This window comes from Bos mutus, chromosome 29 (assembly GCF_027580195.1).
Source record: "Bos mutus isolate GX-2022 chromosome 29, NWIPB_WYAK_1.1, whole genome shotgun sequence".
Classification (NCBI taxonomy): domain Eukaryota; kingdom Metazoa; phylum Chordata; class Mammalia; order Artiodactyla; family Bovidae; genus Bos; species Bos mutus.
The window spans coordinates 8,770,361-8,783,319 of record NC_091645.1 but is presented as its reverse complement, the minus strand read 5'-3'; the positions used below and the strand labels follow the sequence as shown (position 1 = coordinate 8,783,319).

At 32.5% G+C, this 12,959-nt stretch overlaps 1 protein-coding gene across 12 annotated transcripts in view; it reads right to left on the bottom strand.

Moving 5' to 3' along the window:
• Nucleotides 1–12,959, bottom strand: part of PICALM (phosphatidylinositol binding clathrin assembly protein) — a 100,927-nt gene that overhangs the window by 27,944 nt on the left and 60,024 nt on the right. For 8 of the 12 annotated variants that reach the window (XM_070365044.1, XM_070365043.1, XM_070365048.1 and 5 more), the window contains exons 9-13: nt 11,607–11,692; nt 9,776–9,899; nt 9,365–9,501; nt 6,823–6,926; nt 1,660–1,809 (exon numbers count right to left, since the gene is read on the bottom strand). In XM_070365044.1, coding sequence (XP_070221145.1) covers nt 1,660–1,809; nt 6,823–6,926; nt 9,365–9,501; nt 9,776–9,899; nt 11,607–11,692 — 601 coding nt within the window. The remainder of the gene's footprint in view (nt 1–1,659; nt 1,810–6,822; nt 6,927–9,364; nt 9,502–9,775; nt 9,900–11,606; nt 11,693–12,959) is intronic. The other 4 variants (XM_070365053.1, XM_070365049.1, XM_070365052.1 and 1 more) reach the window with 1 other exon arrangement.

Sequence of the window (12,959 nt, the reverse complement as noted above, 5' to 3'; positions counted from 1 at the left end):
TCTTCTATGACAGGAATCAACTATAGCTCCTTGTCTTTGTAAATAAAGTTTTATTGCAACACAGCCAAGCTCATGTGTTTGTGTCTTGCCTATGGCTGTTTTCATGCTATGTCAAGGTTCAGTAGCTGTGAAAAAGACTGTGTGGCTCACAAGCCAAAAATATTTACAATCTAACAACCTTTTAAGAAAAAGTTTGCTGACCCCTACTCTAGATGCCTAATTGGTTGATAGCAGTGGTTTTTAATTTCCCCTTCTGTATTTTCATAAAAGTACGTAACAATAAGTTTTAGAAAGAAAGAGTATTTAACAATACTCTGTAACAATACAAAGAAAAAGTATTTAACAGGAAGTTAAGTCCCCTGTGTCTTCAGGGGACACAGATGTGACATCTTGAAGCCCATGCACTGCTCTGACTTAAAAGATGGAAATATACAGCCCAAATCAAAGTCATATCTGCTTCATATTCTCAAACTAAGGGAACAGACTTAAAAAGATACAGTTATATTTACTAAATACATACCATGGATATTCAGTAAACATGAAGAAAAGATACAACCTGTAAAAGACTACTGACAGAACACTCCAAAGATAACTCTTGTTACCCCTTATTACCAAGCAAAAAGGTACACCATCTGACATATTTCTAAGAGTAACAAAATGTATAATTTAGTTTCAACTGCTTTTAATCTAATTTTTAAATGTATTACAATAAAGGAATTACAGCCACCGAATATTACCCTTTAGAACTATTAGACTAATTATGTAATTAGAGCACCTGCCTTGAAACTTTCTCAAATCTCCAACTACTGCTTTCCAGTCACTTTCCCTTCTTCTCTCTCAGATATAGCTAAGTATTCAGAATGTGGCCACCTGCTCTATCTAGAGTACACAGATGACTTTATGCATGCTGCTTCAATCAAAGATTTAAATTTGTGTCACCTTATGCTGTATCTATGAATTGAATAAAAGCACTTTCATCATCTTTTAAGGGGGTTTAGCATCATTTTAGCAGGATTCAAAAACATTTATTTCAGTTTAGTATATATTTAAAAACTTACTCTTCCTAGTATAACTTTGGTATGAAATTCTGCCTTTTTTAATAGATTTTTATATCACAATTAAAGCTATTCAGTCAAGTTGCTTTTCATTTCCTATTTTTCATTTACCTCCAGGCTAACAATGAAGACCCTTAAGGTTAGACAGAGGGTATGTACAGGTTTTAGACAATATAAAATTATACCATTATTTGAAATTAAAAAGGGGGAAAAAGATTAAGAAAGCTACTAAGGGTGATAACCACCCTCTCTCTCAAACAGAAAGAGAAAAATGTAAGCACACATAACAAGTGAGTTCAGGAGATGTCACTCTTCATCCAACTCTAATAACCAACTCTCTGAACTATAAACAGGATGCTACAATATGACAGAGAACAAAACAAAATTCAATTTCAAAGGAAATTTTCTGTCCTAAAAACTTGCATCAAATAAAATCAGGGATACTGGTGTAAAAAAAACCTCACTACACTACTGCTAGTTTATTTTAAAGTTTGTTATTAAAATCCAAAGTAATTATTGCAGTGCTTTAAAAATAATGGATACGTTAAAAAATACTTAGGCAGTATAAACATTAATTGGAAAGAAAGGTTAAATGGTACTTTACCAACAAACATTTCATGAGTAGGTGTCCTAGTAGTAAAAGTGGATACATCTGAAGAAATAGGAAGGTGAACATCACCACTACTTTTTGTGAGGAAAGGATTTAAGCTTGGAATGGCATCATCAACAGCATCTACAGTAGCAGAGAAAGGATCTGTGCAGTCCAAGTGCATTACAGCAAAATGGAGAAAGGAAGTAAATTAATTAGTATTGTAATTAGTCAAAAGAGGCAAAGTGAAAAGTAGTAGCTATTATCATTATTAATCCAAATGCAAATGATCAAATCTAATCACCAAGATGGAAGAAATGCATTTAACATATTTTAAAATGAACCCTCAGAAAAAAAATACTTTTGTGTCCATAACAACAGCAGCATACTAAGGATGGATCTGCTCTACAACATCAGAAAGACAACAGTCAGGTAGTTTAAAAAGAGAATAACAACAAAATGTTTCTATAAATGAGCCACCTAACCTGAACCGTGTTCCCCACCCAAGATGGGAGTGTATTGGCACTGGGGCATAGCTATGCATACTTAAATAATTGATATAAATAATTGATATAAATAATTGATATGAATATGGAATAAGTAGTTATTTCAAAAAGCCAAAAGGGATTAGGAGTTTCTAACATGTCCATATAACTGTTGTACAGCTTCAGATGTAGGAAACAAAATAATAAAGATGAAGCAAATGTCTAATGATGGAAAAAGAAATTTTGGAAAAATTAAGAACAAAGACACAAGACTGGCCGTGTAGTAGACTGGGATTAGCTTTGAAGGCCTGGCTGTAAGTTTTAAAGCCTAAACGATTTGGCAGGAATAACAAATGTACTATTCCCTACTAGAATGTATCAAATACATACTATCATCAAGTCCTACAATTGAAGTTATTTTAGAACCACATATTTACTGTATCTATTCCTCATTCAAGATAGCCAACATTGTAATGACTGAAAGTCATTCATCATTCCTTAAGTATGGGGAGAAGCAAAAATAAAGAGCAGCAAAAATAAACTCTCATAATTTTATCTAGCACAACTAAAAATGAAAGGTACTCCTGTACTCTAACCAGTAGCCCATTTTTGTGTATTTTGGTTTGTGGTCCTAATTTAAGAATACAGTATTCACTATTAATCTACTCTAAGGCTGTAAGGCAGAACAATAAGGAGGCAATGGCCAAAGAAACAGCTTCTGCATTACAATACAGGCACACTTTATCCTTAAAGTCAATAAACTGAAAGCTAGTGTTCTGCAAATCCTCCAATTGTAACTTCAAAAAGAAAAACATCAAAATAAAATTGAGGTCACTGTACTGAATCTTACAAACATACCAAAACTCACTGATACACTATTCTAACTCAAATGATCATAAACATCTTTCCCATCTCTCCAAATCCTCAATAAATGGAAAAATGGGGGAAAGAATCAGAAAAAATAATTCAGAAACAAAAGTAGAAAAGAGTCAGAAATAAGATTCACTTTTTGTACTAAAATACAAATGCGATGATGACCACTCTAACTCCTTCTTGTATAAGAAAGGAGCTGCATTAAGTTTAGAGTTGATCAGTTCGGTTCAAAGTATTACTACTACTCTGAAATATCTGATAGTGGCATGGCGCTTTAAAAGTACATTATACTTTGTTGGACAAGTAACACAAAAACTCTCTCTAGTTATCCCTGCAGAAGCAACCATGAGAGAAGTCATTCAAAAAGAGTATGCACATTTCTACAACAGATTCATTAGGTTTTTGAGAAAAGACATGTTTGGAAAAAGTTACTAGTTATCTGCTACTCTGTTGACTGATACTTTTTACCTAAGCACTTAATATCAATCATTTTCTATTATATGAAACATCCTAAAGAGTATGCAGAAAAATGTAAGTGCATCTGTATATTTAGATCAATCACACAATAAGAAAAACCAGCTTTTAATCTACCTTGACAAAACACTTCTACTATGGTATAGTAGATTAACATCATTTAGATTTAATTATACCACAAAAATTAATTCAAATTCATTAAAGATAAAAAAATAGTAATAATATTCCAGTTATTCCAACTTAAACTTTATCAGCCTGGCAACTCTAAAATTCTGTATGTTTTAATTAAATACTTTTTTCTATTATTTTTTATCATTATTCACTTGAATGTTTAATTTTATGTAGAAAAATAATCCAAAAAGTTAAAATAAAGATTAAAATAGTACCAGTCATTTTTTTAGTCTTGAGATAAATATCTGATATCTACATTTGCACACAGAAAATTGAGTGTTTTCATAATGTATTTTTAATGAGTGTTTTCATAATGTGTGTTTTATGCCAGCTGAGAAAGAAATAAATTAAACTTAAGAATGGGTCATTCTTTTTTGCCTGAAATAAATTTTGAAATCTTGCTTAAAATATACAACAGTATACTAAGCTGAAAATAATGTGTATCTCTAGATTTGCTGCAACTCAGTTTTTAAGGTGGTAAAAATTGAAATCTCAGCTATTAGTATTCAATAGCAATTGCGTGTTCAACTCCAGACCATTTCTTGAAAAATCAAAGGCTCATTAATAATGGAATGAAAGAAACAAGCGAGCTTGTGTTCTCTTCAATGTTCATTTTTAGGTACAATCTTACATACCTCTCATATAAACAGGCAAATCTTACTTCCTCTTAACTCTGTTTATCACTAACCTAGCTGTGATTGGAAATACACATCATTTCTGTGGTGCTTATGATAAGAACTAAATTAAATAACAAATCTGTTGCTGACATTCATTTTCAGCAAATGAGAGCAATAAAAGCATTAAATAATATTTTAGAATTATAAAAAAAATCTAATCTTTGTTTTGTCACATACTATAAAAGCATGATACAAAATGCCACATATTTCAAATGTTCAGGTAAATGGTTAACTTCAAAAAGTACCTTCTGGAATTTACTGTTATGATCAAAGCTTTATATAAAGGACTTATTATCTTAGTAACTTTAATTTTAAAAACAAAGGAAAATATCTTAATCTGAATGTCATGGATATGACAATACAATGAGTAAGTATTAAGAGTTCTTGGCTTAAAATACTCTTTGGCTATCTATGTATAAGTCAAAACTTTGAAGTTATTACCAACTCAGAAGCCAAATACAAGACAAAGTTTCATTTTTCTTAAATTGAAGGGCTTATAGTAAGATCACCATGCTTTCCTCATATATAACTGTAAGCTTTTGGAAAAACGGTAGTCAATTGCTACTGCCTCTGCTCCCAACTATACCTTATACCTGATAATACTTATTTTTTTTTTCAAAACAATTTTTACAGTGCCACATTTAGATAGCAAGCCTAATGTTAAAATATGGGGGAAATTTTGACAAAAATGGTACATAAACCAAAATAACCTAAAACAGAAAAGTAAAACATAATTAAATGTACTCCAACATTCTATTCACAAACTGCTATCAGATAATTCTTCTAACAGATTATAAAACAATTTTTACATACTGAAATTACTTAAAATTATTCTCCCACACTAACAGTCTATCTGCTTTCATATGTGAGCTCAATGATTCCAAACGCTACAACTGTATATGGTATCCAGATAAAACTAACACCCAGTTCAGTTTCACTAAAATATTATATTAGTTCTCACTAAATGTTCTGTAAAATTTTTCATCTCTCCAGTAATACAACTTTGCAGCCTTAATTTTAGAAAACCTATAGTTTGTTTTTTTAAAGGTAAGCAAACTAAAACTGCTTGAATGGTCATGTTAATCCTATTAATAAGCACTTCACAATAAGCAGGAAATAAGCATGCAAATTTTGCCAGATTAAAAATCCTAAAATTGGAATTATCATTAGGCTATTAAGAAATTCCTTTCTCTTAACCCTAATATGCTATCTACAGATCATTTAAATAATTCTAAAAAATTCACTGACTTTGAACTAGCTTACTCCTTTTAGAAATTACTCCCAGATCTTAAGATTTAGCTCAATTAGTTTTTAAAATAAAGTGATAGCTCACAAAATTCATCTAAAACCTTAGTATTTTAGTGTTTTACTATTCCTTTTCCCTGTCCTGTCCGGAACCAGAAATAATCTGCCTCCTAAAAGGAAAACATCTACTGACTCAAAAAACATTTACAAAGTACCTGCTTTATACCAAGAAATGTTCAATCCATTGGGGACATATCACTCAACATAGTATTTTAGAGCTCCTCCCTTCACATAGTTTATGTTCCATTATATAAAATTGGGTCTTAAGAAATAACTATTAAAAAACCCAAAAAAGTTATTAACTCAAATTATTAAAATAAAGGAAAAAAGTCTAATATATCATAAAACCCCACTAGAACAATGAATCCCTGCTCTGAGAGGTAAGCCACTCAAGTTAGACTTTACATGTGAGCCAGCACAAAGTTTAAGGTAGTCTGCCATTCTCTAACAGTTTTCTAGACAATGTCCTTTCTCAGAATTATCTTCCCCTCTCATAAAATTTTTTGAGTGTTTGTAAAATACTATTTATATAAATACAAACAGAAGTACCAAAACCAAACAAAGGAAATGATTTGAAAACATACTAAATGTCTAACTTAAAAACTAACGTGGCTCACTCTTCAAAAATGCCAGGTCATGAACATAGTATGTTCACCTTAAGGTCGAAGAACTACTCAAGGGCAGCAAACTTTCCTGTTGGTACTAGGGGAAAATTCTTTGAATACCAAAATCTGAATTAAATGAACATTTTAAATATAATTAGCAAAAGTTTGTCATGACATTCCTCTACAGAAGATAGTACACTGCCTGATAATACTACCTGAACTTAATTAGAACTTCATTAGATGAGTTTTCCCCTCTGCAAGTAAATTTTTTTTCTATACCAAAAGTAAAATACCCATTATGTATTTCTTGGTAACAGAACAGAAATTCAACATGGAAACAATTATTTCACACTTAAACATATTTGGTCCTTCTTCATCTGCATTAAATCTCATTTCGTAATTTAACTGAACATATATTCCAAAATTGTATTTATTAATAAATGAAAATGTCTTCAAGGGGCAAAACAACTTCAGTGTCATATTAATATTTTTCAAGTTCTCATGTGTCAAGTGAAAGCAAGTAAATCCCCACAAAATGGGGAAGGGAGATGCCTATACAATATACAAAGTAGATTCATTCATGCTTACCTCCCCATGTACTTGCTACCTGAGAAGCAGTTGACATTGAAAGTACAGGTGGGTGAAAAGTTGGCTGCTGCAAATCAAGCAGATCATTTGGTAGCTTTGATGTGCTAGAAAGATATTTTGAAAATATGATTTATTTATTAGACTTTGCTGTATTAGTCACTCCTCTCACCCATTCCAGTAAATAAAAACATTTTTTTAAAGTGAGAAAAAAGTCCCAATAATATAAATCTCAAAAGGGAGAAGAGTTTCAGCAAGATAAGAGTTGCACATCCCTCATATAACAGCATATTTCAAAGGAGACCTAGAAAATGATTCAAGTACCGTATCAAGTTTAGAGAGGATTCAAGTAATAACAGCCATTTTGGAAAGAATCAAGGTCTTGCCCAGGAAAAAACTAGTCTCTTTATTGAAAAGAACCTAGAACCTAAACAACATAATTCTAAATTATGAAATACATGACCAATTAGTTTTTCTAAAGAAATGTGTTTTTTAATATTTAATGGACTCCAATTACATTTTCAATACCAAACACCCACAAAATAAAATACCTGTTAACATTACCTCTATTGCTTCAAATATCAAGCATATCAGTAATACAGGGAAAAAATTAAACATGCATATACGATATAAACTTGTAACAGAGCCACCCCATTACACAATACAACTTATATATATCTTACCATGAGACTTCTACGTGATTAAGAAACAGCTCAAATAAGATTCCAATTTCTAAGAACTGAGGCATTATTTGTACTTCAGCATAGTTTATTTTTTACTTACACTTATTCAAAAATAAAAAGTTTTGAAGATGTATCTTTTAGATGTAAAACATAGTGTTATAAGTAGATAAAAAACAAATGTATTTAGTGCTTTGGAGAAAAATACAGACTATGCAGTAAGTGTTACGTAATAGGCTGTAAGATTTGCCCTTAATTACTACTAAAAAGGTGAAAATGTTGAATGTATTAAGTGAAATAAAAATATTAGATCTTTATCAAATGATTTTTATCCTCAAATATTTAACATTCTTTTCTATTTACCAGCATCCTCTTACCCTGCTTAGACAGGCTTCTAAGATCCCTAAGACAAAAACTTAACACTTAATGGGTTTGATGTTATTGGGGATTAAGGAGAGTATTATACAAAAATCAAAACAAACAAAAAGACAAAACTGAAAGAAAGAAAAACACCTAACGAAATACAACATCTACTAAGACTTTTGGGAGCAGGCAGCAGTTGAGTTAAGTTACAATGAACTGTGACAGGAGTAGCTAAGTTGAAGGGAAGATCGTTTAAGGATAAGTTAATAAGTTAAAACAGCAACAACAAAATCAAAGAAAAACAAGCAAGCATCACTCTCCATGTGGCATTTACCATGCAATAAGCACTGTGTCCATGGGATTAAACCAGTCAATCCTAACTAAAGAAAATCAACCCGTAATATTCATTGAAAGGACTGATGCTGAAACTCCCAATACTTAGTCCATCTGATGTGAAGAGCCTGATCACTGGAAAAGACCCTGATGTTGGGAAAGACCGAGGGCAGGAAGAGAAGAGGACAACAGAGGATGAGATGGTTGGATGGCATCGCTGACTCAATGGACATGAGTCTGAACAAATTTCAGGTGATAGCAAACAAAGGCAAGCCTGGGATACTATAGTTCATGTGGCTGCAAAGAGTCGGATATGACAGCAAATGAACAACAAGCACCATGTTAAACCCTATATTAGTGATACTATGACCCTGACAGAGATGAAAATTCTTGGTCTTTACCCTACAGCTACTGAACCAGAAACTCTAGAGGTGGGGCTCATAAATCTGTGATTCTGATGTTGTCTAAGACTGAGAACCATGATCTGTACATTATCTTGTCTGGAAACTGAGATTTAAAAAAAAGAGAGATATAAGAAATAAACAAACCAGGATTCTTATACTCTAAATCACTTTAAGGTAAAACACAGGAGGGATTTTTAAAAAGCCAATTATTTTAATTTGCCTGGAATTAAAATATTTCTATTGTTAAGTAGCTTAAACTAGGCAACAGGATTACTGAAATTGGGTTGATAGGGTTCAATACCACAGAAATCTGGCAACTAACTCTTACTGTGTTTCAAGTTACCTAAGGGACTAGAAGTGAAAAACTTTATAAGTATCTAATGAAAGGATATTCTGAAATTACATATCATACATACATATCCAAGAGTTATACACAAGGTCTTGAACCATTAGAAGCTTCACAAATGTGTATAATAGTTAATTTTAATTTTTTTACAATGAAACATTTGCCAAGAGAAAAACCACCACTCTCTAACTGGTATAAATTTATCACTTAGCCATCTTCCATTTTTTAAATATTCAAAATATAAACTCTCATCACTTTGTATTTAGCTATTATTCACTACCACCGTTTACTACTACCTTCTTTGTGTGAATTCATGATTATGAAAATCTGGTATCAAATTAAACCTGAAAAGCTCTGCACAATTGATATAAATCTTTAAACCTAGGCATTCAAAGGTAAGCGTTAACTACTCCACCTACCTGTTAGAAGAACTAGGGGTAGAAAATATGTCAATGGCTGGTGCAGTCATTACACTCCCTGCTGAGGTGGACACAGGAGAGGCTGCAGTTGTTAAAGAGGTATGAGGTTTCTTTGCAAGTTCTTTTAGGCGCTGCTCCTGTTGAGAAAGGGCACTACCATAAGGAACCTAGAAACCAGACTGATCTGTAAGGCCTTTGAAAGAAAGTGTTCTCTAATTTTGTTTTGATAGCAGAAAGGTATTCTCTGTATTGTCAATTGTTCAATGTCAGGATGAAAAATTAAGACTACTAAATTTCATCTCGTTTGTACAAATATTTATTAAATACTGTTAGTCTGTATGTAAGTCCCAATTACTTTATGAGCATTTATACTTGCTTTTCCAAATAATTTAAGAGAATGCATACACCTACCTTTAAAGCTTTTAAACGAGCCTGTTCTTCCTCTAATGCTGCCTGCTTTTCCCTTTCATCCACTTTGGTAAGAGACAGGCCAGTGCTTGCCAGGGAAGAGACTGCGTTGGAAAGTGTTGTTGCCCTAGGATAATCAGACAAAAGTAATTCAGTTTTTGGCCAAACATTTCACATTACATCCTGGTTACAAAATGGTTTAGCAGGCTAGCCATGGATAGATACTGTAATTATGAACTAAACCTATGGAGTCAACATCAGTACTTCAGAAGAAATATTCTACCCACTCATCTAGAGGATTATTAAGAAATTAGCTGATTTACACATACATTCATTTATTAATATTTTTAACTAAATGGTAGACTTTGGAAAGGATTTGGAAAGGATTCACAATAAAGGTGAAGGACACTGCCTCTTCCAAGCCCGAGGGAGGGATCCAATGCACTGGAAAAGAGTTCACATACTTCAGGGAAAACCCTGACAGGTAAAACATAGTGAATTTCTCATTAAGAAGTGACCTTCCACTAATTTACAACCTGGGTTTTGGCAGTACTACTACAGAACATGAAAATACAAGAACCGGCAGTAAATAATGCATATGTAGATATGCTTCCCTTATAATATCCCCCAAAGATGTCATTCCCAGAGGACCCACATTTTCTCCCAAAGGAAGACTAATGTCATCCCAGTCACCAGTCCATTTGGCACCTCCTTTCTATCTGCTACCCTTTTGCCAAGCTGGAATTTTCTTTTCAAACATACTATATTTGCACATGCATATGTAATTCCTCATTCCTCACTAGTGGATTCACAGCAAGCCATCTCCTTTCCCTTAGATCAAAAACTTACCAAGATCATAAACCCCAACATTTAATTTCCATATGTTAATTCTAGGCAAAATAAACATGTGTGGTAAAGAATTCTAACCTGAAACTACTCCTCAGTGACTGCTATTAATTTTCTTTTTATCACACACCAAACACCATTAATTTCTACTCTAAGTAAACAAGTAGAAAAACTACTTAAGTTTTATATAAAAATCAATTTTATAAATAAGCCAATATAAAGATAAAACTCTGAAGACAAAGGAAGAGTAATACTGTTCTAAAGAGATTTGAAAATATTAAGAGACTAAAAAAACACACAAGGTAAATCGGTATACCTGAAGCTACTTGGCTATGTTTTGCCATTACTTTCTCAAATAATTGGGCCTTATATTTCTAAAAGCCTATTATACAAAAGTTTTTCTTCTACTAACCAATACAATAACAACATTACAAGGTCAATGAGATGATCTATATTAGTTATGATTTGCCAGGTTCATTGGTCTTAGCCTTGGAAATCAGCTAAAAGTTTAAAAGAATGATGAAAATATGTCACCAATCACCCCCAAGAACTGGCATTAGAGAAAGATGGTGAAATCTTATGTTGGACATCCTAGTTCTGAGTCCCTGAATTACTACTGCATACTTCACAGGGTTATTTGTGAGGGTCAATCAAATTTGTAAAAAGAGGCTTATAATATACCATATGAACCCATGCATTTCATCTTTAAGAGAAATACTAACATTATGAACATCATTCTAAACCACAGTTACTGTCATCATCTTAACAAATGCTGACATTTACTGAAAATAGAAACTGCCACAAAAATTTACATGTATTAATCTTTAAGAGTAACTCTCTGAGGTTGATACTATTAATAAACTTGACTTATAAATGGTGAAATCAAGATAAAGAAAAATTAAATAACTTGTAACTTCAGCTAGACTCATCTACTACTTTCTCAGAAACAGCACTACCTCTCTTTGCCCCACAAAGAATAATAATGTACCTGCTTGCAGCTGTAGAATCTTTGATTTTCTTTCCTTCCAAGGAAGCTAAATGTTGTTCCAAAGCATCAAGAAGACTACTGGGGGCCTAAATTGTACAAATATTAAGACTTTCATGATAATCACACCGTTACTCAAAGTAAATCAAGAATCATCTAATACAAGAAAGAAAAATAGGTATATTCCCCATGAATGAATTAACAGCGGCATTTTAGCTATCTAAGAATGACACTATTTTTTTATTACATAAGCATAATCTGGTAAGAGTATTAACAAACAATCAAAGCTATAAAAACTAAGTCTATGTGAACATAAGACATTAAGAAAATCCCGCAATATTTTAATATTTAACTTATTTAAATTTTAAATAAAAACAATCCTAAAAGCTGGACATATCGTTGAGTGAGCTCCAATAAATACTGAGTAACTCAAAGTGTCCAAACACTGTTTTGAAACTGACAAATGAAAGTGAAAATTAACATCAAGGAAACAAAAAATCATAGTGAGATACAACTTCTTACTCACTAGATGGTTACACAGACTAACAACATCAAATGTTGAGGATACAGAGCAAATATAACTGTCATACAATGCTGGTGGGAATACGTCTACCTTGAAAAAAGACATGGATTTTTTTTTTTAAAGAAAGCTAAATATACACCTACCTTAATTACCCAATTCCATTTCTAACTATTTAAGAGATAAGCATATCTCCACAAGAAAAGACTTGTAAGCAGCTTTATTTGATGGTTTAGTAGCTAAGATGTGTTTGACTTTTGCGACCCAATGGACTATATCCTGCCAGGCTCCTCTGTCCATGGGATTTCCCAGGCAAGAATACTGGAGTGGGTTGCCATTTTCCTTCTCCAGAGGATCTTCCCAATCCAGGAAACAAACCCAAGTCTCTTGTATCTCCTGCACTGCAGGTGGATTCTTTACTGCTGAGACACCAGGGAAGCTCCAGCTTTATTTACAACAGTTAAAAAACTGTAAATAATCCAAAAATTTCCAAATTTTCCAATTTAGAAAAGAGACAAAACTGTGGTAAATTCACATGATGGAATACTATTCAGCAATTAAAAAGAATTAATTAATGGTGTATCTAATATATAGACAGCTCTCAAAACATGATGAGCAAAAGAAGCCACACATAAAAAGTCATATGATTCCATTTATGTTAAATTCAAAAACTGATAAAAATTACTCTATTAGAATTCAAAATAGTGATTTGTGTGGAGCGGATTAGGGGTGACTAGAGGGGGACAGAGGCTGATGGAAACAATTTACATCTTAAGTGGTGTGTTGATTATACGAGTGCTTACGGTTATCAATCCTCATTCAAACAGATATTTACC